A 22,339-nucleotide genomic window follows, 5' to 3' on the forward strand; every position below is an offset into this window, starting at 1 on the left:
CATTACCGACCTTTGGGCTATGAGCTTGCAGGATAGCAAAGAGGCATGAAATGTCTATCCTGAGTTCTAATCTCTGACGAGCTATAAACTGTCACCCTGCTGTTTCACAGGTATGGCGCAACATCAATACATACACCGTCACTTGGATGGCCATTCAGCTGCATGTCCCGTATGTTAGTATTAGTTGGTGTATATTAAAGATCCCACAGTGGTCTTCACAAAGAGTAGCTGAATTATCGCAGTCACCGAGACAAAATTCCAAATTTCTGCCTGGACAACTGGTGGCAACTTTTCTGATACTCTAATCTTCCCATTGGAGGTCCCTTGACACCAGTTTACACTGATTGCTATATCAGAGTGTGATTGCTGTCTGGACAGCAGCTTCTGTACTATAAACAATTTGACCAAGTGGTTCACATGTATTATGTGAATGGCCTTCTTCAGATGCAATTAAAAAGGAGAACCAACCCATCTTTAGGCTGGTGACATGACCACATTCAAAATTCCTTGCATGACTCAGGAATAGATTAATGTACTTTTCCTTATCAGGATTGTTTCTTGTCTAAAAGCGCTGAAATGGATCCATGAGATGAGACGAATTTTGAATTTCAGACATTAGATCAGATCGATGATATAAAATTGTCGATTAAAATGGTAATAAAAATTGAAAGCCTCTCCATATTGATTCAGCTTCAATCCCACCCAAACACATCATGATTTTGGGTAACATTATGTGGAAAAGTATAAATTACAATTCATTAAGTTACTGGTTTGGCAGCATGGCGGAGAGGTATGCATACTCACCTTTAAGCTGTCTAGCCTAAGTATGAATCTCAGCCCAGCTATAAACTGTCATCCCAGTGTTTCACAGGCTGGATGATTCATAAATGTGAGCCATCCCTCAGATGGACGTTAAACTCGGTGTCTCATCTGCTGGCGGTGGACCATGGCCAAATTCCAAATTTTTTCTCTAAACTACAGGGGCCACTGCATCAGTGACACAGCCACGCCCTCAGCCAATGATGCGACCCTACAGCATTGTGCTGCATACAAAAGAATTAGAAGAAAATGAATGAATTACTGGCTGAGAAACCAATCGTGATGGTCATACAGATAGCAACTCCCAAGGATTTAGATGACAAAACCAACAACTTACCCACACAGTTCCGCCCATCTGGTGTGAGGTCAAAGCCGGCATTGCAAATGCAACGGAAGCTTCCTTCAGTGTTGACACAACGCCCGTTTTTGCAAACTCTTCCATAAGCATGATAAGCACATTCATCAATGTCTGTCAAAGAGAAAATGTGTGTTTATGAGCAAAAAGCTAACTATAAAGCTAATTATATGAGCAAAAAGCTAAGCTAACCAAAAACGAGTTTATCATTCAAACCAAAATGTAAATATTAAATATTCTGTTTGATAAGTTAACAAAAAGGAAAAGTGAAAGTTTTCTTCATTTGAATACTAGCCTACTTTTATTAGTCTTTCAAGCATTCTTGTCTGAGCACGTAGTGCACGATGCTTTGATCCCAGCTTAAAATGCAATATCCAGTACTATACCGAGTAAATTTATCCAGCATCTCCAAATGTCTTTTGAATTCATGTTAAAGTACACTAATATGTCCGAATATCCTTGTGCTTCACATGATATTTGTACAAGCTCCTCCAGCTCACTGTTTTAAAGAAAACCTGTATCTCCTGGACTTACCCACACACATGTTCCTTGGGTCGATAGTGTATCCAATGGGACATGTTCCATTGTATCGATCAGTGCCTGAGAGAAGTGAAATAGGTTGAAGGCATGTCATGAATTATCACAACAGGTCACTGTTAGTGTCCAGTATATATATATATATATATATATATATATATATATATATATATATATATATATATATATATATATATATATATATATATATATTTTTTTTGTAGTTTAAAGAGAAACTAAACTCAAATTTGAAAAACTGTGAATTACTATACGTGATCATTAGCAAAAAATGAATAAATAAATAAAATCACTTTACGACCTGAAAAAAGCAAATTCACTTTCACTGAACTTCCTAGAAATTCCTGCTGGGTCAGATATGTCTCACCTTATTGGGTGACAGCTTGTTTGTAAAAAAATATGTGACATTTTACAGCCAATCACAGAGCTACAAAGACAAAGCAAGGCAAATTCCACTGCAATTCAAAAGTTGCCTTTCCTGCTGAAAGGTGCATTTTTTTTTACACCATATAAGATCATGCTGAGATCCAGTAAATCACATATCAGGTGAAATTTGAGTTATTTATTCTTTAAGAGCTTGAGATAAAAATTGAGAATATGGCAGAAATTATATTTTCTTAATCATATTTGTAGTATATTTGATCTCCATTTGTTATTGTATGCACAGCATTAGCTTCGACCTGAAGCCGAAAAAAACATCTTTAAAATACATAAAAAGATAGGAAAATCCACGAATGTTTATTTTTGTTTCAAAGTGTTTTAAAATCAGCTGACAATGCTAATGAAGTGGCTTTGTGTTCCAGACTTATGTGTTCATTAAAGGCACAGAGGAACAGCTGGACATGACAAATATGCAATCACATTTTTTTGAAAATCTAAAAAATGTCGAAAAAGACTAACCGGGAGGCGACGATGGTTCGCGGGCATTATTGAACAATGGCATGATAGGTACAATTGAGTTAGTGGAAGCTTTTGAGGAAGCTCTACCGTAAAAACCTATCTCTTCCATCAAAAGTGACCACATCAAATCGGATTTTTTATATGTTGTACTTGTGGAAATTACGCACAGCTTCTAGGAAATGAAATTGTGAGAAAAAAAAAATCGAGAAAAAAAATAAAAATAAATAAAAAGTTCAAGTGGGCGTGGATCCACCCACATGGGGTGTGGGACGCCCCTCGTACAAAAAGACACAACTAGACCATGATATCTAGCTTGTGTCCAAGTTTCATCAAGATCGCATCAAAGGTCACTGAGTTATGATCTGGAGAGAGTCACAAACAGACAGACACACAGACACAACGAAAATAGTGGTCACTGCTGGCGCCCGTGAACCAAAAATAGTGAATCTAAGAAAAACAAGTAGAGGTACATTCAAAGTACACCACCCCCATGCCAAATAAATGAAGAACAAATCCTCCAATGTGAGACATAGCCGGGGCACTTTCGGCACCCAGCGATGCCACCGTGTAGGACATGGAGACGGAATTGGGAGGAAGCGGTTTACAATAATTGATTGATTAATTAATTGCATAATTAAAATAAATAAATAGAAATCGTAAAACAATTAATTTCTTAATTTAATTGGCTAATAGCATACCTAAACCACCACTGTTTCATCTGAATCTGTAACTTTTTGAAAATTAAGTCTCTCTCTATCAAGTGCAGCCTGTGGCTGCTCGTTGCATCATTGGTTGGGACAGGGCTATGCCGCTGATGCAGTGTCCGCCTTACCAGTACACTGGTGCTCATTTTGCCGACCTTGGAAGGATGACAGGCTGAGTCAACCTCCTGGTGTATTTTAATTCAGCGGCCAACGGGGCTTGAACTCAGGACCCTAGGATCCCAAGCTGCCACACTAACCACTAAGCCAACACCAGGCTTTGAAAATTAAGCAATTCATCGATTAATTGATTAATGAATAAATCAAAAAATACCCTTTATAGCCAAATCACTTGTTCACTGTCGTGTCCAAATATCAGCTTCCGAGCTCAAAAAGGTGGCTGGGATATTTCCCACATGAGAAATAAATTAAATGAGGAATTATTAAATCGATAATAAGTAATTAATCAATTAATTTATGAATCAAAAAATAAAAATACCATTTTTCCCAAAGCACATCTTCACTTTTGTCCCCAAATTTCAGCTTCTGAGCTCAAAGGATGGCTGAGATATCGCCCGGACAAACAAGAAAACAGAGTAAAAACTGACTACTCTCTTCCTTCGGCACCTGGCAATGATGTCATTCATCACCTGGATATAGAATTGGGAAGGAGCTGTGTACCATAGTGTATCCCAATATTATATTTTATGGCACTATCCAATGGATATGTTATCTGGTTGAACAGGAGGCTATGGAACAATACCAGGAATTTGAGGTTGTGCTGGCCGCAATGGTCCAATTGGTTGTCCTGGCTGCCATGGACCAATTGGTTGTCCTGGCTGCCATGGACCAACTGGTTGTCCTGGCTGCAATGGACCATCTGGTTGCCAGGGCATCTGCGGTGTTGGTCGATGCCAAGGGAATGGTAACATTGGTTTCCCTGGAACACTTGGAGGTCGAATATGGGGGCTTGGATCTCCAGGTTGAGGTGGCCGAATAACATGGGGATATCTTGGATCAGTAGGCTCAAGTGGAAAGACTTCAGGATGAAAGCAGAGCCACTGGTGCTCGTCTGAAAAAACAAGCACATGAAAAGACATGATGCGAGCCCAGTATGTAATTATGTTTCACAATTTAATGTAAAATTAAAGTTTATATGTCTGCCTATCATTTACAATTGATTATTGGGATTCCAAAAATAAGAAACCATCATGTTGCTTCAGTAAGCATCGCAACCCCACTGGGCTCTATCTCTTCTACAGATGTAGCTAAAGCATTTCACCATGATCCCGCAGCACACAACAGCCTATTCTTTTTGAAATATTATACTTATCCCTCCCATATAAAGTATATGCACATACATCTGCAGAGCCAGTGAGAAACGGGGTATCAGATACAAAAATAAAAATTACATCAGGCCTGAAATAAATGAACAGAATCATTGAAAGTTTTTACCTCAACCGAGTTATCTTGATCTTTATCCTGGTAACTAGCTGTTCTTACAATCATCGTTTTACGTATTAACCATCTCTTATTGATGAAGAAAACGTGAAAATGGCTAAGGCTGGTGTTTGATAATTAATGAAGCTTGACACACACTTACTTTCTATCCATCATGCAATTTCATACGCGTCGAAGATAAACTACGAGAGGCTACCATTTTACAGGATTTTATTTGCAAATAGTCTCAGAAGTAAGTTTGACTCCATCCTTCCCCCTCAGCCTTCAGTTATATTTATCAGAATTTACTGTTCTGCAGCACAAGCCTCTCCCTTTTCCTTTCCCCATGACAAACCAGGATTCAAACAAAATACAAAAGCAAATATAGCTTATTAAAACACACTTTATTGTAGCAAAAGTGCTTAAATATTGTGTTGTAGGTACAGGCGCTATCAGACAGCATCTACACAAGTTTTCTTCTTTTCTGATCATCGATTGTGTTTTCATCATTATAAAAAGCCCATACTTCTTGTGACAAGGGACTGCGATCACATGTTTTCTTCCCATTCATTGAGTGGCTGAAAACTGAGCGAACTGTAAAAAAGAATGATAAGTAGCAAATACATACAATGGGATTAAAAATAAAAAATAATATTGTGCCTGGATGGATTTGAGAGTTGTGGAGTAACGGCTGAAACCTGAATCCTTTCTGGATTCCTCCTGATAACTCCATCTTTGCTCTTTACTTTTTCGGCTTCCTTCTTGGTCTTCTGTTTGATTATGGTTGTTCCATATCCTGATGCGGTGTGTACTGTGCTTCCCTGCTGATGGACCTCTGGTAGCTTGTGCATGTTGCTGTGTTTGAGCCTGGGGAGTAACTGATGAAATCTATCTGTCTGAGTTCTTCCCGACATCTTTGTTCCTTTCACATTTCTTTCCAATTTTTTTTTCACAATTCTCATTATTCATTCTAATTCTTGCATTTTATTCTCTCATCTCATTTCCTTTCTATTTCTCTCTTTTTTTTATCTATCTCTCCAAGGAGAAGTCAATTCTTGTAGAAATTTTTCTGTAAGGCTCACTTGGCTGTGTCTGGATGGGTTTGAGAGTTGGGGAGTATCAGTTGAAACCCAAATCCTGTCCAGGTTCCTCCTGATGACTCCATCTTTGTTCTACCTCTTTGGGTTCCTTCTTGCTCTTCCGTTTGACTACATACGGTGTGATCCAAAATATGAGAAGCAATGAAAATATTTCACAAGTGCATCTACAATTGATCATCAGCCATGAATATGATATATGCCTGAAGCCTGAGCACACAACACAAAACCAGTGAAAGTTCAGAAACATTTCAGGGGCTCACATAATTTAGCAGAAAATCATGAAGTGTGTGTGTCAGGTCCCCCAATGCGAACCACAGTGAATATAACATATTGCCTTTTTAAGTGGTGGTGTTGTCGTACTGGACCGACGGAGATTTAATCATGCTTCACATGTTAACAAATTGTCAACCCCTCTTATCCCAATTTGTCTTTTAAAATTAAAATTATGCCTTGACAGACATAAATATTAGAAATAGAGACAGCTTTTGGACCAGGTATTTTTTTCACCCTTCCACAATGTACGCCTTTCGCTATCATTCTTCTCCGTTTGTGGTTGCAAAAGTGCTTAAATATTGTGTTATAGGTACAGGTGCTATTAGACAGCATCTACAACAGAAAGTCCAATAAATCTGAGGATATATATGTATATACAGTAGACTAGGTGTAAGTCGGCAGCGTGTAACTCGTCACTTCGCCGAAGTCAGCAGCGTCAAAAAGTCCCGAATTTATCTCATGTTAAATCCCTTTGAATAAAGGGTCATCCCTCTGTAAGTCGTCATCTCTAAGTCGTCACATCGTCTAAGTCGTCAGATGTTGTCCATTCCCATGTAATGGAAACTCAAGTAAATTACCACTCCTAACTCGTCACATGGAACTGCTGCCTTGTGAGAAGCCCGATTTCATGGAATCGTGATGCTCGCTCATTGGTGTACACCGCCAGTGATAGGCTATTTATAACTGCGTACACACGTTGATCGCACTGCAGGAAGGACAATGGCGACGAAGCGTAAGCTTACAACTAAAACCTACCAAGAAAAATACGACATTATCCAGTTTTGCGAGGCAAATCCACTGATGAAGAAAATAGACATAGCTGAGAAGTTGGACATCAAACAGCAGACATTGAACGATATCTTGAAGAATAAGGGCAAGATATTTGGACAAGTGGAGAAGATCGTGAGGCCGGTGGGAAGTGTGAAATGCGTGAAATGTGTGTCCTTTGAAGATGTCGATGACGTGCTCATCATCTGGTTTCGGCAAATGTCGGCTCAGCCAAATATTCGATTTCGGCCGATTCGGCCAAATATTCGGCCGATACTGTCTTTCGGTGGAGGATTGCCCAGCCAACATCATGGAATACAATGACCGGTTTGAATCATTTCTCATGCACCAGATGCCCAAGAGTTTGAGGCATTCAAACATAACGGATTACTTCAGGAAGAAGTAAAGGATCGATCGAGCTTAGTGTTGAAGTCCGATCATGGTTTTATCTTGGCTTGTTTTGTACATTACCGCACTCACTTACACATAGGCATTGAGTGGTAATCATCACCACGATGACTGTGTGTCATGTAATTTGTCACCATACCATCACCGATGGTATACGAGTTGTCTTGCAGAGTTGTTCATTATCTTTACTTTTGATAAACTGATTCATGAATTCCATCTTTGCTTGATCACTTTCCAACTCACCAACTCACCCCCACCTATGCCCCGAGGATTGTGTTTTCCTTTTGGTACAATAGCCGGCTCTCACATATATGTGTCCAGCCCACGCGCGACTTCATCCTTCACCCCACAGTCATCATGAATGTTCGCATACATGTAAGTCGTCACATTTCTAAGTCGTCACTTTTTTCTCGGTCTCGATGGTGACGACTTACGCCTAGTCTACTGTATATATATGTGTGTGTGTGTGTGTGTGTGTGTGTGTGTGTGTGTGTGTGTGTGTGTGTGTGTACCAGGTGCTGCCCCATGGGGGGAGGAGAGGGAAGGAGAGGGAAACCAAGCAAAGAACACCATGCTGCCATTGGAGCATTTAAATTGCATCAGATGTGGCAATAAATGCGAATGGTTGCTACCAGCTTACCGGCTCGATGACATGGCGCGACTTGCATTTTTGCCACCCCAATCCCGACCCCGTTTAGATTGCCATCTGGACATGAGCAACTTGATAGTAACTGAAATAATAAGACTGACCCAAATGAGAAGAAAGGTGAATGGAAGGAGAATGACAAGAGAAAAAGGAGGCAAGATAGATAAAATGAACTGAAGTGAAATCAAAGGGGAAAAAACAGAGAGGGAAAGGATTGAAAATAATTGTAAGGGATGGGAGGTCAAAATGAATGAAAAGTGCACATTGATCTTATGGGGAGCCGAAATGCCAATCCTGTATATAAGGGTTTATTTACTCTTTGCACTTGTGACTGTCTGTGGTGCTGACATGGAGGAAAATACCAGAGACTACCATGTGACTTAAAGATATGTCTGGGAAGATTGACGCGTCTGTCGAGCAACGATTTGGAAGAGGTCTGTGCTGTTAGTTCACTAAAGAAAGTGTTCAGAGATACGACGCCAGTGTGTTCATGGAAACCCAGTGCTCAACTGGTTTCACCGATGTAGATCATCTTGCAGAAAGTGAATGTTGTTACATAGATCACATTTGCAGTGATACAGTTAAAGTGGTCCATGACTTTAATGCTGATTCTTGTCCCAAGAGTGAATTGGTCATCTTGATGAAAGGGCAGGAGTTACAGCAATTCAGTATGCGATTGACTGTTCCAGGTGGGAGATGAAAGGATTATGGTCCTTTAACCAGCAAATTTGTCAAATGTCTGTACAGTTGAAAGAGATGAGAGGCAGTTGTGGGGAAATATTGGTGGTTTCAGGATCATTCTGTAAAACCTTGAAGTTCCTCTGGATGATTTTCTTGACTTGAAGGTTGATGAGATGGTAGAGCAATGTGAATGGCATTCTTTTTTATTTGTTATTTTTCGCAGATGGTTGTAAAGCCGTCTGTTTGTAAGTGCTGTGGGTGCGCTCCAGTGCAATAGCCACAATTGAGGTGTGAAAGGCATGCTCAGTAAATTATTATATTTACTATCAGGGACCTGCAGATAATCCGTGCAATGTAAAATGTGACTTCAAGTCCTCAACCCGCCGAACCCAACTCCAAGTTCTCAGTCACACCTAGGTCAGGTATGGGAGCATGCGCCAGAGCAGCGCGTTGCTGCGTCCACTTTCCGCCGGTACTCCAGGGGCCTCCGTCTGGCCATCCCCCAGGCAGATGCCAGGCCCATCCCTATCTCCTTGAGATGCCAATCAACCTGCTGCTACCATGAGGTACGTGGTTGGCCCATTGGCCTCCTCTGCTCACGAGACTCCCTCGCTGAGAGAATCTGGTGAGCGGGATCAGCGTCAGGAAAACGAGCCACATGTCCATATAGCCACAACTGATGCTCACGAACTATGCAGGTAACAAATCTCATTTGATTCTCTCTCAGCAACCGTTCGTTGGACACAAAGTCCGACCAGCGATAGCCAAGGATTCTCTGAAGAGACCTGGTACCAAAGGAATTAAGTCAGTCTCAGATCCTTGGTCAGAGTCCAAGTCTCACATCCATAGAGCAAGACTGGAAGCACCAAGGACCTGAAGACTCAGACTTTCGTCCTCCTGCACAGGTACCGGCAGCGCCATACCCCATGATCCAGTGAATCCATGACTCCCCAGGTCCGACCCAGAAGTCTATTGACCTCTGACTCACAGCCAGCAGAGATATGAATATCACTGCCAAGGTAAGTGAATCTCTCCATAAACTCAACATCCTCACCACAAACAGTTCCCCCACCCCCAACCAATTCTAAGTCCTCAACCCACCCCCAATCCCAAATCTTCAAACCATGCCCTGTGGCTTCAAATGCCCTTCCCACTACAAGTCTCCAAAACCCTTCTCAACCTAAAGTCCTCAAACCCCCAGCCACAAGTACACAACCACCACTCCCCCTCCCCCCCCAATCCAAGCACTCAACACTCCTACACCCCTCAACCGTAGGTCTTCAAACCATACACCCAAAGCCTCAACGCCACCTCTCCGAACTCTCTGCCCACTCTACCACCAACTCTGTGCCTGCTCTTTCTGCCCCCCTCACCCCGGTTCTGTCCTCCCTCCCCCTTTCTTCTTCAAGTCCTCTACCTCCGAGTCAACCCTAAGCCATCAAACCCCCACGCAATCTCAAATCCTCAAGCTCCCTCCCCAACCAATCCCAAGTCTTCAAACCAGTCCCAACACTGTCTTCAAATGTCCTCCCCACTGCAAGTCTTGAAACCCCCTCCCCCACCCGAAGTCTTCAACCCCTCTCCCAAGTCTTCAACCACCCCCAACACAAATCTTCAAATGACACCCTGAAACCTCAACCCCCTCTCCCAACTCTCTGTCCCCTCTCAAACCCCCACCCCAACTCTATCCTCCCCTCACCCTTTCTTCAAGTCCTTAACCCCCTCCCAATGCCTCAGCCTCACTCCCCCAAATCTCTGTCCTACCCTTTCCTTTCTTCCTGTTTTTAACATCACATAAGGATACATAAGAAACTTTGATGCAGGAGAAGGCCGTTCGGCACATCATGCCTGTATTGCTCCTGTCCCTGGTCGAGAAGAACAATGTTAAATAAATAACAATGTAACAACATTAAAGTCACAATCGCTTCCCCCTTTCTTCCCGTTCTAAACAATCCTGTTCCCATTTGTTAATAACAACGTTCAGTGAATAATAATAAAAAAACATTTAATTCAAGTCTCATGAGATGACAGAATGTCATGATTCTTCAGTAAAAATAGTGGTTAAGTTTGCAAAAATTCATGAAGGAAAATTAAACATATACACTGAACACAACTGGAACTTCTTGGACAAAAATCTTCAAAATGATATGGGTTTTCTGGTCCTGGGTCGAATAGTTTAAGAGAAAATGGTCGGATAGACAGAGAAAAAACAAACATAATAAGCATATTATATCGGATTATTATTTGTTTCACTTTTTGAAGTTAATTTCGTATATTTATGACGTTCTTCTGTCACTTCTTTTTTATTCACTTTTCTCCCTGTCCCAGTCCCCTCGGCTTTTAACCACTGAACCATGACCCTGTCAAAATCAGACATTCTCATCTCCAAGTGATCTCTGACCCATGAACCTGTCCTGACAAACACACCCCTGACTAACTCCCATCCCATATTAACCCTCACCCATATACTGTCTGTCTCTGTCTCTCTGTCTCTCTGTCTCTGTCTCTGTCTCTCTCAGACAAAGGGTAAATGCCCAAAATGTCAGATTCCCCTGCTTCTCAAAACTGTTCCCATTCTTCAATCAGCATCCTGATGATTTAATCAATTGTTCTCCCTGTCCATCGACACAGATGGACCCATGCCTTCACAAGCAATACTAATTCTTCATTCTATAATTTTGTAGTTAGGGAATTTTAGCAAATTGTATTGACCATCTGTGAAAAAATTGCTTACCAAAAAATTTCTTCACCAACGTATTCATCTAGGTGTCTACTAACTCCTATCAATTAGTGAAAACCCAAATCCTTGTGGGAGATTCTGGGGAGCCAATCAAAGTTCGGGTGCTCAGAGGACTTGCACGAAAAAAATCGGAAAAATTAACTTTTGCCAATATTGACTTGTGGGATGTCTAAGTCGGGGGTTTTTGGGGGTGCTGAATTGATTACAACCATTAGATTTGAGGAAAAATGAATCCCTGGCCGTAAAATATTGATATGATACATTTTTAGATATCTCAGACTGTGTGTTGCGGTAATTTGGCTCAATTCATTCAGATTGTTCAAATTGTGCTGATACCAGCATACAACATTTTTGAAACCACTGCTATATTGTTGGTTATACTTGTGCTCATGCTCAGTAGAATTCTCTGTGTTAGCTGATGTTAGCGAAGAGCTTTTAGCTATAAAATTATTGTGTACTGGACTCAATAGAAGTTGAATATATTCAACGTAGAGTGGACCTATTAATGTTAAAACACACCACTGTATGTGTGTTCTGTCTGTTTTGTGTCAAAATTTCATGTCCTGTCTGTTGTTTACAAAAAAAAAACGTCTTATTCTTTAGGTCACTTAGATGTGACTGAACCTGGCTTGAGGTGTTTCATCTGTGGTGGTTCCGGGATCGAAAAGCATACGCTCTCAAAAGTCTCCAATAAAGGCCACCCACGGATCTTAGCACATTCTGAGCTTGTGGGCGATGCGGCGTTGATCGGTAGACTAAATGAGGACTGGAACAACGGAGAAGACAGCAAGTTGAGATACCATGTGGATTGTAAAACAGAGTTGTACAGTCGTGCGAGAAGTATATCCACTGCAACTGAAACAGCTAATCGTAAGTTTTTTTTTTAATTCATCATTCAAAGGAAGTAGCATTGCAAATAAAAACGACAACAATAATCTCAAATTTGCTTTCGAAACAATAATTTTATTTCCACAGAACAAGATGAGGAGGGCCGATGCTCAGGCAGGACGAAAAAACGCCGGATATCATCTGGGCAAAGTACCTCGCCTGGCTCCAGCTCTACTTCCCAAACACCATCAGCGCATCTTATCCACCGTGATGTTTGCATCCTCTGTGATGAAGGCATCAACGTTGGAACATTGGAACGAAACCCTGGTAAGTTGCACATTTACTGAGTCCTGCACAAGTTCAAATGTATATTTATCTTGCCAAAACGAAGTTTTTGCAAGATATGTTCGTCAGCTTGTATGTTTTTTTTGTTTGTTTGTTTGTTTGTTTGTCTGTAATCACGTATAAAAAATTCTGCAGAGCACAGTTATCATTGGAAATTTTTGTAACTTCGCATATCAGAGGCCTATAGAGGTCCCTTTCAGTGCACAAAAATTTGAAGGTCAAGGTCAAAGGTCAAGGTCACTTTGGCGCAAATCAGGGGAGTCGACGAAACCCTTACTTTTTGAGTAATTTTGATCGGATCGTCTTCAAACTTCATGGGAATATAGTTCATGGTCTGGCGCTCAGCTGATTAATTTTTGGTGGCGATTGGCCTTGACCTTCATGGTTAGCACCTGAGGTCAAACATATTTGAACCCAAGGTCAAATTTTCAAGTTTTAGGAACCATTTCATGTAGTACCTCAAATTGAACACCTCGATGAGTGCTTTCTAGATATGTCAAGCTTGAGACATTATGACATCATTTGGTGACGTTATGAGGCAAAAGCATATTTTTCATGGTTACTCTGTAGAACGATTCTCATCGGAATCTCTCGTAGGCAGATATTCCTCAAGGAGTCGATCCTGGTGAATATCAGCTCTGTTCACCTCAGTGTGACCTTAAAGAAGTCACACGTGGTCATCTTTTGGCAAGATATGGGTCACCCTGCGGGTGACATTGGTTTATTTTCAATTTTTTTTTCTCTTCACTCTACCACTCAAAGTCAAATACTTTAATCATGCATATATGTGGCATCATCCAAGCAGAGCCCGGAAGTTGTATCGTGCGCCTGACAATCGCTACCAGGACCGACTGAAAAGGAATTTGATGGAGACAGCTGTGAAACGAGGAGATGCCTTGGCACGTGAGGTTGCCGGTCGTCTGTCTGGGATGATAGACTTGGTAGCAGAAGAGGCGCTTTATCATCTTCGGTGCAGGACCCTATTTGAGCACTCGTTTACAAACCCTGAGGTAATTATAATAGCAATGCACTTATGATATTAAAATGAAAATGATAAGTTTGGCTTAATTAAAAATGATATTTTTGTCCTCAGGTCGGATGGCCTATTGATGAAGAGAGACAGTTGCTGTTTGAGAAACTGTGCTTATGGATAGATGAAGGGGTGGAACACGGTATTACAACTCTTGCAGAGATCCACAGGAAGATGGAAGAGCTTGACCCCAGCGAGGACAAAAGTCTGGCATACAGTCCACGGTATCTGAAAATAAAGCTTCAGGAACAGTATGAGGAGACTCTCTACTTCACATCAGATGAGAGAAGAACAGATATTGTGTGTCTGAGAGACATGACAAACGCAATCCTTCGAGACTACCGTCAACAGGTCCTCAACCCCTCGCAAACCCTGGACGATGCTGAACTGAAAGAGCTCACCATTTCAACTGCCATCAACCTGATCTGCGGAGACTTGGCAAGAGTCCCACTTGACCAGAAGCAGTACCCTTTGGTGGAAAGCATGACCAATACACAGAACCAGCTTGCTCTGATTCCCAACAGCCGACAGAAGCTACTGAAACCAATCGTGAAATCAGATGAAAAGGTAGCAGTCTGGGGCCAGAACCTACTGAAAGCCTATCACCCTCGATCAGGAGTGATGCCCTCTCAACTCGGACTCACGATACAACTTGACATGTTTGGATCCAAGTGGTTGATTGACCGTTGTCATCACTTAGGATACTCTGAGTCATATGCTGAGCTCCATCGCTACAAGTATTGTTACTTGAACGTGAAAAACGGACTTGGGAGCATTGATCAGGATACCATGGTCACAGAAAAAGAGGAAGCAGCAGCTGTAGAGGTTGAGGAAGCAGAAGTCGATGTTGTCCTATCTCCAGAACAGGTAGAAGAGCAAGAGGAGAATAGTGATGAGATGGATGAGGGTTTTGCCATCTTCGTTACAGAAGAAAGCACAGTTCAACAATGTGTTGGTGATAATATAGATCTGAACATTCTGTCACTAAACAGGAACACAGCATTCCATGCTATGGGCGTCATCTTAGTGACATCTCCGGCCCCTGCAAAGAGACAAGAAGAGCTTCTTGCAACTATTCCAAGAAGGCAGATAACTGTTGAGGAGAAGGCAGCAACCCTCAAAGCAGCAGAGGTGAAGATTCTATCCTTTGTTCCAAAAAATAAAGTAGGATTGGCTGGGGAGTTTGATGAATAAGGTTGTAAAAGCTGACGAAGCAACATTTCCATTGAGCACAGTTCAGTTAAAATGTCAATAAAATACATTTTATATGATCAAGGAGTGTTTTTTTTCTCAAAAATAATGGTTGGAATCAATTCAGCACCCCCAAAAAACCCCTAGTTAGACATCCCACAAGTCAATATTGGCAAAAGTTAATTTTGCTGATTTTTTCGCGCAGGCCCTCTGAGCACCCGAACTTTGATTGCCTCCCCAGAATTTTCCACAAGGATTTGGTTTGCACTAATTGATAGGTGTTAGTACACACCTAGATGAATATGTTAGTGAAGAAATTTTTTGGTAAGCAATTTTTTCACAGATGGTCAATGCAATTTGCTAAAATTCCCTAACTAATGGTGTTGGTGACAGAATGGTGCCAAGCAAAGCGATATCATTTGTGGCTGATAAATAAAATAATGTTTCTAGCTTCAATAGAAAAATAAGACATAGCTGTATTGTCATTGCTCCACAGTACATATCTTGATATCCATTGTTATATTTCAAAAAGAATAAAGGAAACAAAATATTAAATGGCTGCCATTACTTGGCATATGAGCATTTTGTGAAAAACATAAAACCTTGCTTACAATTTTTTTTTTCGAAATCAAACAAATGGCATGTGTAAAGAATTATATGATTAATATGTGCGACAATACAGTAATATGTGCACTAATTATGTCTAGTACAATAATTTACTTTAACTGAGTTGGGCCAATACACACAGTTGGCCCGTAAGAAGTCAACTGCCATTAAAATCAAATTGAGGGGCCAATTGATATTAAGTGATTGCTTCTTGAGAGGACGGCATAAAAAAATAATCTCCAGAAAACTCATAATGTCAAAACACATCTGTGTGCACATATTGATAACCTTAAACATTGGCCTCCTTATCTGCCAATTGTGAAAGTTTCCCCATGTCCATTGTCTCATCCTCCGCACTTCAGTCTTTCAAATGCACTGCCCATCGCTTCATCATGCACTCATCCATGCACATCCACAATACCTTCTATATACACAGATTCTTTCTCATTTTGTTCCTCTCCTATCCATCGTTACTCACTTTTGTTTTTCCTCCTTGTGAATATCCATCTCCCTTCTCACCCACCCCCTTACTTCATGTTAGTTTGTAAATGTGCTGCATTTTGTCATTCAGCTCTTCCATGAGCCTAGACCCTTGTATAAAAAAAAATCTTAAGAATGGCAGGATTCACCATTTCATCATTGTGGTTTCAATCCATCAAGTTCATAATACCGAGGAATTTTAGTTTGAATCAGAAATCCCCGTTTGCATCGAATTAAACTTGTATTGTCAAAAAAAATTAGTACTCATCACAAATAAATCTTGCAGACAATTATTGTTGTTTATTAATTTTTTATGAAGTGTAGTTGTGTGAGTGAGAGAGTGGGTGAGTGAGAGCTGTGGAATTGCACACTTGCCGGTTCCAGCAAGAGGACACATTTCTGTTGTGGTGCCATACGTCCAGCACCGCCCAGATTCACAGCAGCACTGGCTTTTTGTGAACTGATTACGGAGTGGTGAACTACATTGTCCATTGATCAGGTTCGTGTAACAAGCACCTGTTCTTTGATCTGCAACAACAATTGCAAGAAGACATTAACTTGTAATCTCAGAGATCCCACTGATTGTTGCAATAGTGGGTGAGAAGGACTTTTAAACAGTTATTCACAAGGCAACATCAAAGAGGTATTAAAAAAAGTGATACTGAGAATGAGAGCTGGGCTATTCTACATCTCAGGCCAAAATTAAATTAAGTGTGCAAAATAATTATTTAAAGGTTGACAACTTTTATAAGTATACAGGGCAGCTCTGAATGCAATGTTTGAAAGTTTTTTTAAAAACTCATATTGAGTGAGATAACCCAGTTTGCTACTGAAGCACTCATTTGTATTATATTTAAAGTAAAATCTTACAGTCAACATAAATATTATATTTAAAGTAAAATCAGCAAAAGATAAGTCCATTTTCAATTGACAGAAAAAAATATTGCATCAGCATATTAATCATGACCAAAACTGCTGGGAACAGAAGATAAAATGAAATGGAACTCATTATTCGAGTTAATTGCATATTTCATGAAAGAAGAGTGGTTTTCTTTCATTCTATAAATCCTTCTACTCTGTCAATGATAGCTGGGGTTGATGAAAGACGAGACATAATTCGACATCGTGACGTACATCAAAATTAAGTCTTTGCTTACTCTAACTTTGACTTTAAACCTCAAGAGCATTTGACCTCAATATCTAATCTGTACATATGTATCATTGCACATGAATTAAGTTTATTTCAAATCCCTACCTCAATAACATTTTTACCTGACATAACCTCTAACCTTTGACCTCTCGATGCTGAAATGTAATCAGTGCATCGTTGCATCATAATATATACTTATACCAAGTTTGATTTAAATCCCATGACTGGTTCACAAGTTAAGGCCCTGTCACACCTTGACGATTTAGCCAGCGTATGCCGACGTATGAAAAATTTGTCTAAAACGCTGGCACACGTCAAATACGTATGGGTAAGTTTTGTATGCGTTAAGAGCATGATGGCATACGTCATAGTATGCTGGCATACGTCATTGTACGCTGGCATACATCGTAATACGCCAAGCTCGTCGACAAATATTAAGCATGCTGAAAATTTTCCGACGTGCTCGGCGTATGACTCACATGTTCCGCATCACGCTGGACATAAGTTGAAGGCACGTTACGCGGTCATTGATACACGTCGACACACGTTACTTGTACGTTACTCATAAGTCGAAACACGACGAGGTAATGTTTAGCTTACCCGAAACTTATTTCTAACCTATGAGTTTCATGTAGTAGGCACGTTACGCGATCGTTGACACACGTCGAGACACGTTACTTGTAAGTTACTCATAAGTCGAAACACGTCGAGGTAATGGTTAGCGTCAGTGTTCCAGACTCCCTGTTTTTTTTCTTTTATTCGGAATGACGGTGATATTGACACTTCAATTTCAAGTGCGGTTATAATATAATATAATTAATAGCCTGCCGCTCAACGATGTAATTCATAACCACACTAGAAATTGAAGTGTCAACATCACCATCATGCTGAAGAAAAAAATAATAATAATGAAGAAATAAAAAAAAAACAGGGAGTCTGTAACACTGACATTAACCATTACCTTGACGTGTTTCGACTTATGAGTAACTTACAAGTAACGTATGTCAACGTGTGTCAACGATCGCGTAACGTGCCTACAACTTATGCCAGCGTATGCGGAACGTGTGTCATACGCCGAGTACGTCGAGAAATTTTCAACATGCTGAAAATTTGTCGACGTACTACGACATATGCCAGCATACTACGACGTATGCCAGCATGCTCTTAACGTATACAAAAACTTACCCATAACGTATTCGACGTGTGCCAGCGTTTTAGCCAAATTTTTCATACGTCGGCATACGCTGGCTAAATCGTCAAGGTGTGACAGCGGCTTTACACTTTGATGTCTAGTGTGGTTATGATTTGAATCGTCGGAGCCGCAGCCTTTTAATAGGCTACGCCACGTGATCGTCGGCGATACGCTGCCGCGCTATCCATAAGTTAGACTATCGTTGGGCATAGGTTGTGAACGCCGACAACACGCTCAGCATTCGTTGGTATAAGTTATCTATATGTGATTGAAACGTTCTGTGTACGTAACTAATACGTTATGCATACGTCCAACTCGTTATGAATACGTCAAAAACTGGAAGAAAACATCAATAGTTCAGCGTACGCCAGCGTTTTTCATACATTTTGATACCTTGCCATAATCTGGCTACAACGTCAAGGTGTGACAGCAGCTTAACCATTAAACCATCACCAGGCATGCATATATATATATATATATATATATATATATATATATATATATATATATATATATATATATATATATATATATATATATATATATATATATATATATATATATATATATATATATATATATATATATATATATATATACAGAGCCTGGTGTTGGCGCAGTGGTTAGGGCAGCAGCTTGGGATCCAAAAGGTCCTGAGTTCAAGCCCCGTTGGGCCACTGAATTAATACACCAGGGGGTTGACTCAGCCTGTCATCCTTCCGAGGTCGGCGAAATGAGTACCAGTGCACTGGGACGGTGTACACCCCGGTTAAAATAGGTGTACCATATCCCTGTGTCGTAAGAGGCGACCAGGGTTGCGTCAGGAAGGGCATCCGGCGTAAAACATGTGCCAAATCACTATGCGGATCATACGGATGATCCGCTGTGGCGACCCCTAACGGGAGCAGCCGAAAGAAGAAGAAGATATATATATATATATATATATATATATATATATATATATATATATATATATATATATATATATATATATATATATACGATGTCTGTCTAAAAAGTAACGGGATTGAGCCTGCTGCGTGCTCCACTTACACAATTTGAATGAACTGGTTGCGTCACAGTCTTTCGCAACATTCCAGCAATATAAAAGGTGTGTTCAAAAAGTATCCAACCTTAATTTTTCATGCGTAAACAAATGAAGCAAGGGAGGCGTGGTTTGGTGCACGTATGTAGGCGATCCTAATCCGTATGCGTGAATATTTTCCCACCTGCAGAAGCTGTCAGTCGCCGACAAACCACCGGTGAGTGAGGAAGTGTAAGTGAGCACCGTCGGATTTTCGTTTTTGACAAAATGACGGAAAAACTTGAACAACGCTGCTGCATCAAATTTTGTATAAAGTTTGGCGATTCCCAAGTGGAAACAATCCGCAAGATTCAACAGGCCTTCGGGAACGAAGCAATGGGCACCACACAGATAAAAGAGTGGTACAACCGCTTCAAAGATGGTCGCATATCAGTGGAAAGTGAAGCACGTTCTGGTAGGCCCTCAACATCCCGAAATGAGATCCTCATTGACCAAGGGAGGACCCTGCTGAAGCAGGATCATCGAATCACGATCAGAGAACTTGCAGACGAGGGGGGGGCATCAGCATTGGATCCGTTCATTCCATTGTGAGTGAGGATTTGGGCTTAAGGAGAATCTCAGCGAAGTTCGTGCCAAAGCTGCTAACGATCGAGCAGAAGCAACTCTGTTTGGAGATCGCACAGGACATGCTGGAGACTGTGAACAGCGATCCCAACTTCTTCAACACAGTGATCACTGGCGATGAGACCACAGTGATCTGTCATTTTGTCAAAAACGAAAATCCAACGGCGCTCACTTACAGTTCCTCACTCATAGGCGGTCTGTCGGAAACTGACAGCTTCTGCAGGTGGGAAAATATTCACGCATACGGATTAGGATCGACTACATCAGTGCACCAAACCACGCCACCCTAGCTTCATTTGTTTACGCACGAAAAATTAAGGTTGGATACTTTTTGAACACACCTCGTATATGATTGGTGATGGTTTATTGTGCTCATTGTGTGATTTTTTTTTACAGGTCGTGCTTTACACGTTGTCTGGTCTGAGTCGTCGAGCTATGAGTCGTGAGCACAGAGTCAATCTGAAGTTTCTTGCCAAGCTTGGCAAAACACCTTCTGCATCCTTCGCATTGCTGCAGCAAGTCCATGGGGAAGAAACCATGTCACATACACATGCATTTGAATGGCACAAGAGGTTAAAAGAGGGACGCAGTAGGTTGAAGATGATCCATGGTGTGGAAGATCTCCAACGAGCAGAAAGGCGGACAACATCGAGCGTGCAAAGCAGATGGTGCACGCAGATCATCGACTCATGGTGTGGATGATTGCTGAGCAACTTTCCATCAACAAGGACACTGTCTGGAGCAGCATCACGTAAAATCTCTAAATGCACAAGGTGTGCACAAAGATGGTCCCCAAGCTGTTGTCTGTGGACCAGAAACAGCAAAGTGTCACTGTCTGTCAAGACATTATCGAGCACCTCGAGGACGATCTAGATCTGCTCGGGAGAGTCATCACTGGCGATGAATCCTGGATATTCGAATACGATCCCGAGACCAAATGGCAGAGTGGTAAGTGAAAAAGTCCAGCATCACCAAGACCAAAGAAAGCAAGGATGTCGTAGTCGAAGGTCAAGGTGATGCTCATCGTGTTTTTTGACATCAAGGGCATCGTTCACTTCGAGTTTCTACCACAGGGTCAAACAGTGAATCAATACGTGTTCAAGGAGATCCTCCCGCACCTCATGAGATCAGTCCAGGACAAGAGGAGGGATCTGTGGTTGAACAAAACCTGGGTGCTCCACCATGACAACGCCCCTGCTCACAGTGCCCTGAGCATCCGACAGTTTCTGGCGGAGAGGAACGTGCCAACTTTGGAGTAACCCCCGTATTCGCCAGATTTGGCCCCTCGTGATTTTTTCCCATTCCCCAAGTTCAAGGGGGTGATCAAGGGGACCCGATTTCCAGAAGTGGAGGCCATCAAAAGGGCCGCGATGACAGAGCTCCTGAGGATTCCAGAAGAAGCCTTCCGGGGGTGCATCAAAGCGTGGAAAAAGAGGATGGAAAAGTGTGTGAGACTGGAGGGAAACTATTTTAAAGGGGACAAGCTGTGATTTCAATATATTTTTTGGAATAAAATTTCTGTGAAGTCAGCCCCGTTACTTTTTAGACGGACCTCGTATGCATATTTACACATATTCATATGCTTGGGACAAAAGGATACTGAGGTTAAGGCCTTTTCTACCATTGAATTAACACCAGGCGGGGTTGACTCAGCCTGTCACCCTTCTGAGATCAGCGAAATGAGTGCCAGTGTACTGGACTAATAACAATTTGGGGTAACCTGCATGGGAGTGGCGGCCCATCCAGGAGGTCGCCAATTAGACAATATTTACACATTCTCCTGGCCAATGAAACTGCCTCAGCAGTCCGATGTGCTTTTACGACACAAAAGGAATGGTGTTATTAGCCCCCTTTGAACTTATTCTGAAACGGGGGCGTTTCGATTTTGTCTCGATTTTCGTGAAAGTGTGTGCTTGTGCATGTGTGTGTGCGTGCGTGCATGCATACGTGTGTGTGTGTGTGTGCCCGAAACCATATCTTAGATAAGTCTGGACCGATTTTATTCATACTTGGCACAAAGACAACATATGATGGTATACATATGCACTTCATTCTTTTTCGAGATCAGATCCAAGATAGTCGACTGGTAGCCATTATAGTTGTAAAAAAAAACTCAATGTTGAACACGTCCTCAAACCATTTCTCAGACATGCATTTACCAATGTTGTTAAATTTGGCAACCAGATAAAGAATGAAAGCTTACATAAACACGTCATTTTTTTTGAGATCAGGTCCAAGATCACCGACTGGTGGCCATTTTGTTACATAAATGTCTCCCCAACCATTTCTCAGAAATGTATGGTCCGATTTTGTTCAAGCATCACCCAAGCACAGCACATGATGGCGTACAAGTGCCCCCCACTTTATTTTGCGATCAGATCAAAGATGGCCGACTGGTAGACTGTTGGCCATTTTAGTTGTACGTAAATATGGGCTCGACCTTTAATGGAATGCAGCAAAGT

The 22,339-nt window shown here is 41.3% G+C and overlaps 2 protein-coding genes across 2 annotated transcripts in view; one reads left to right on the forward strand and one right to left on the reverse strand.

Annotated features, from left to right (window-relative positions):
• Nucleotides 1–22,339, reverse strand: part of LOC147015483 (fibrillin-2-like) — a 269,758-nt gene that overhangs the window by 199,807 nt on the left and 47,612 nt on the right. Inside the window, exons 10-13 of the mRNA XM_085850274.1 lie at nt 16,242–16,394; nt 4,094–4,402; nt 1,709–1,774; nt 1,157–1,288 (exon numbers count right to left, since the gene is read on the reverse strand). Coding sequence (XP_085706400.1) covers nt 1,157–1,288; nt 1,709–1,774; nt 4,094–4,402; nt 16,242–16,394 — 660 coding nt within the window. The remainder of the gene's footprint in view (nt 1–1,156; nt 1,289–1,708; nt 1,775–4,093; nt 4,403–16,241; nt 16,395–22,339) is intronic.
• On the forward strand, nt 11,899–14,948 carry LOC147015484 (uncharacterized; the record flags this gene model as incomplete). The annotated part of the gene is made up of 4 exons (XM_085849184.1): nt 11,899–12,256; nt 12,362–12,545; nt 13,365–13,569; nt 13,653–14,948. Coding segments are annotated over 4 exons (1,878 nt in total), but the record flags the coding sequence as incomplete, so codon positions are not given.

Source organism: Eptatretus burgeri, chromosome 12, assembly GCF_056783735.1.
Source record: "Eptatretus burgeri isolate ZD-2024b chromosome 12, Ebu_testis_v1, whole genome shotgun sequence".
In the NCBI taxonomy this organism is placed as follows: domain Eukaryota; kingdom Metazoa; phylum Chordata; class Myxini; order Myxiniformes; family Myxinidae; genus Eptatretus; species Eptatretus burgeri.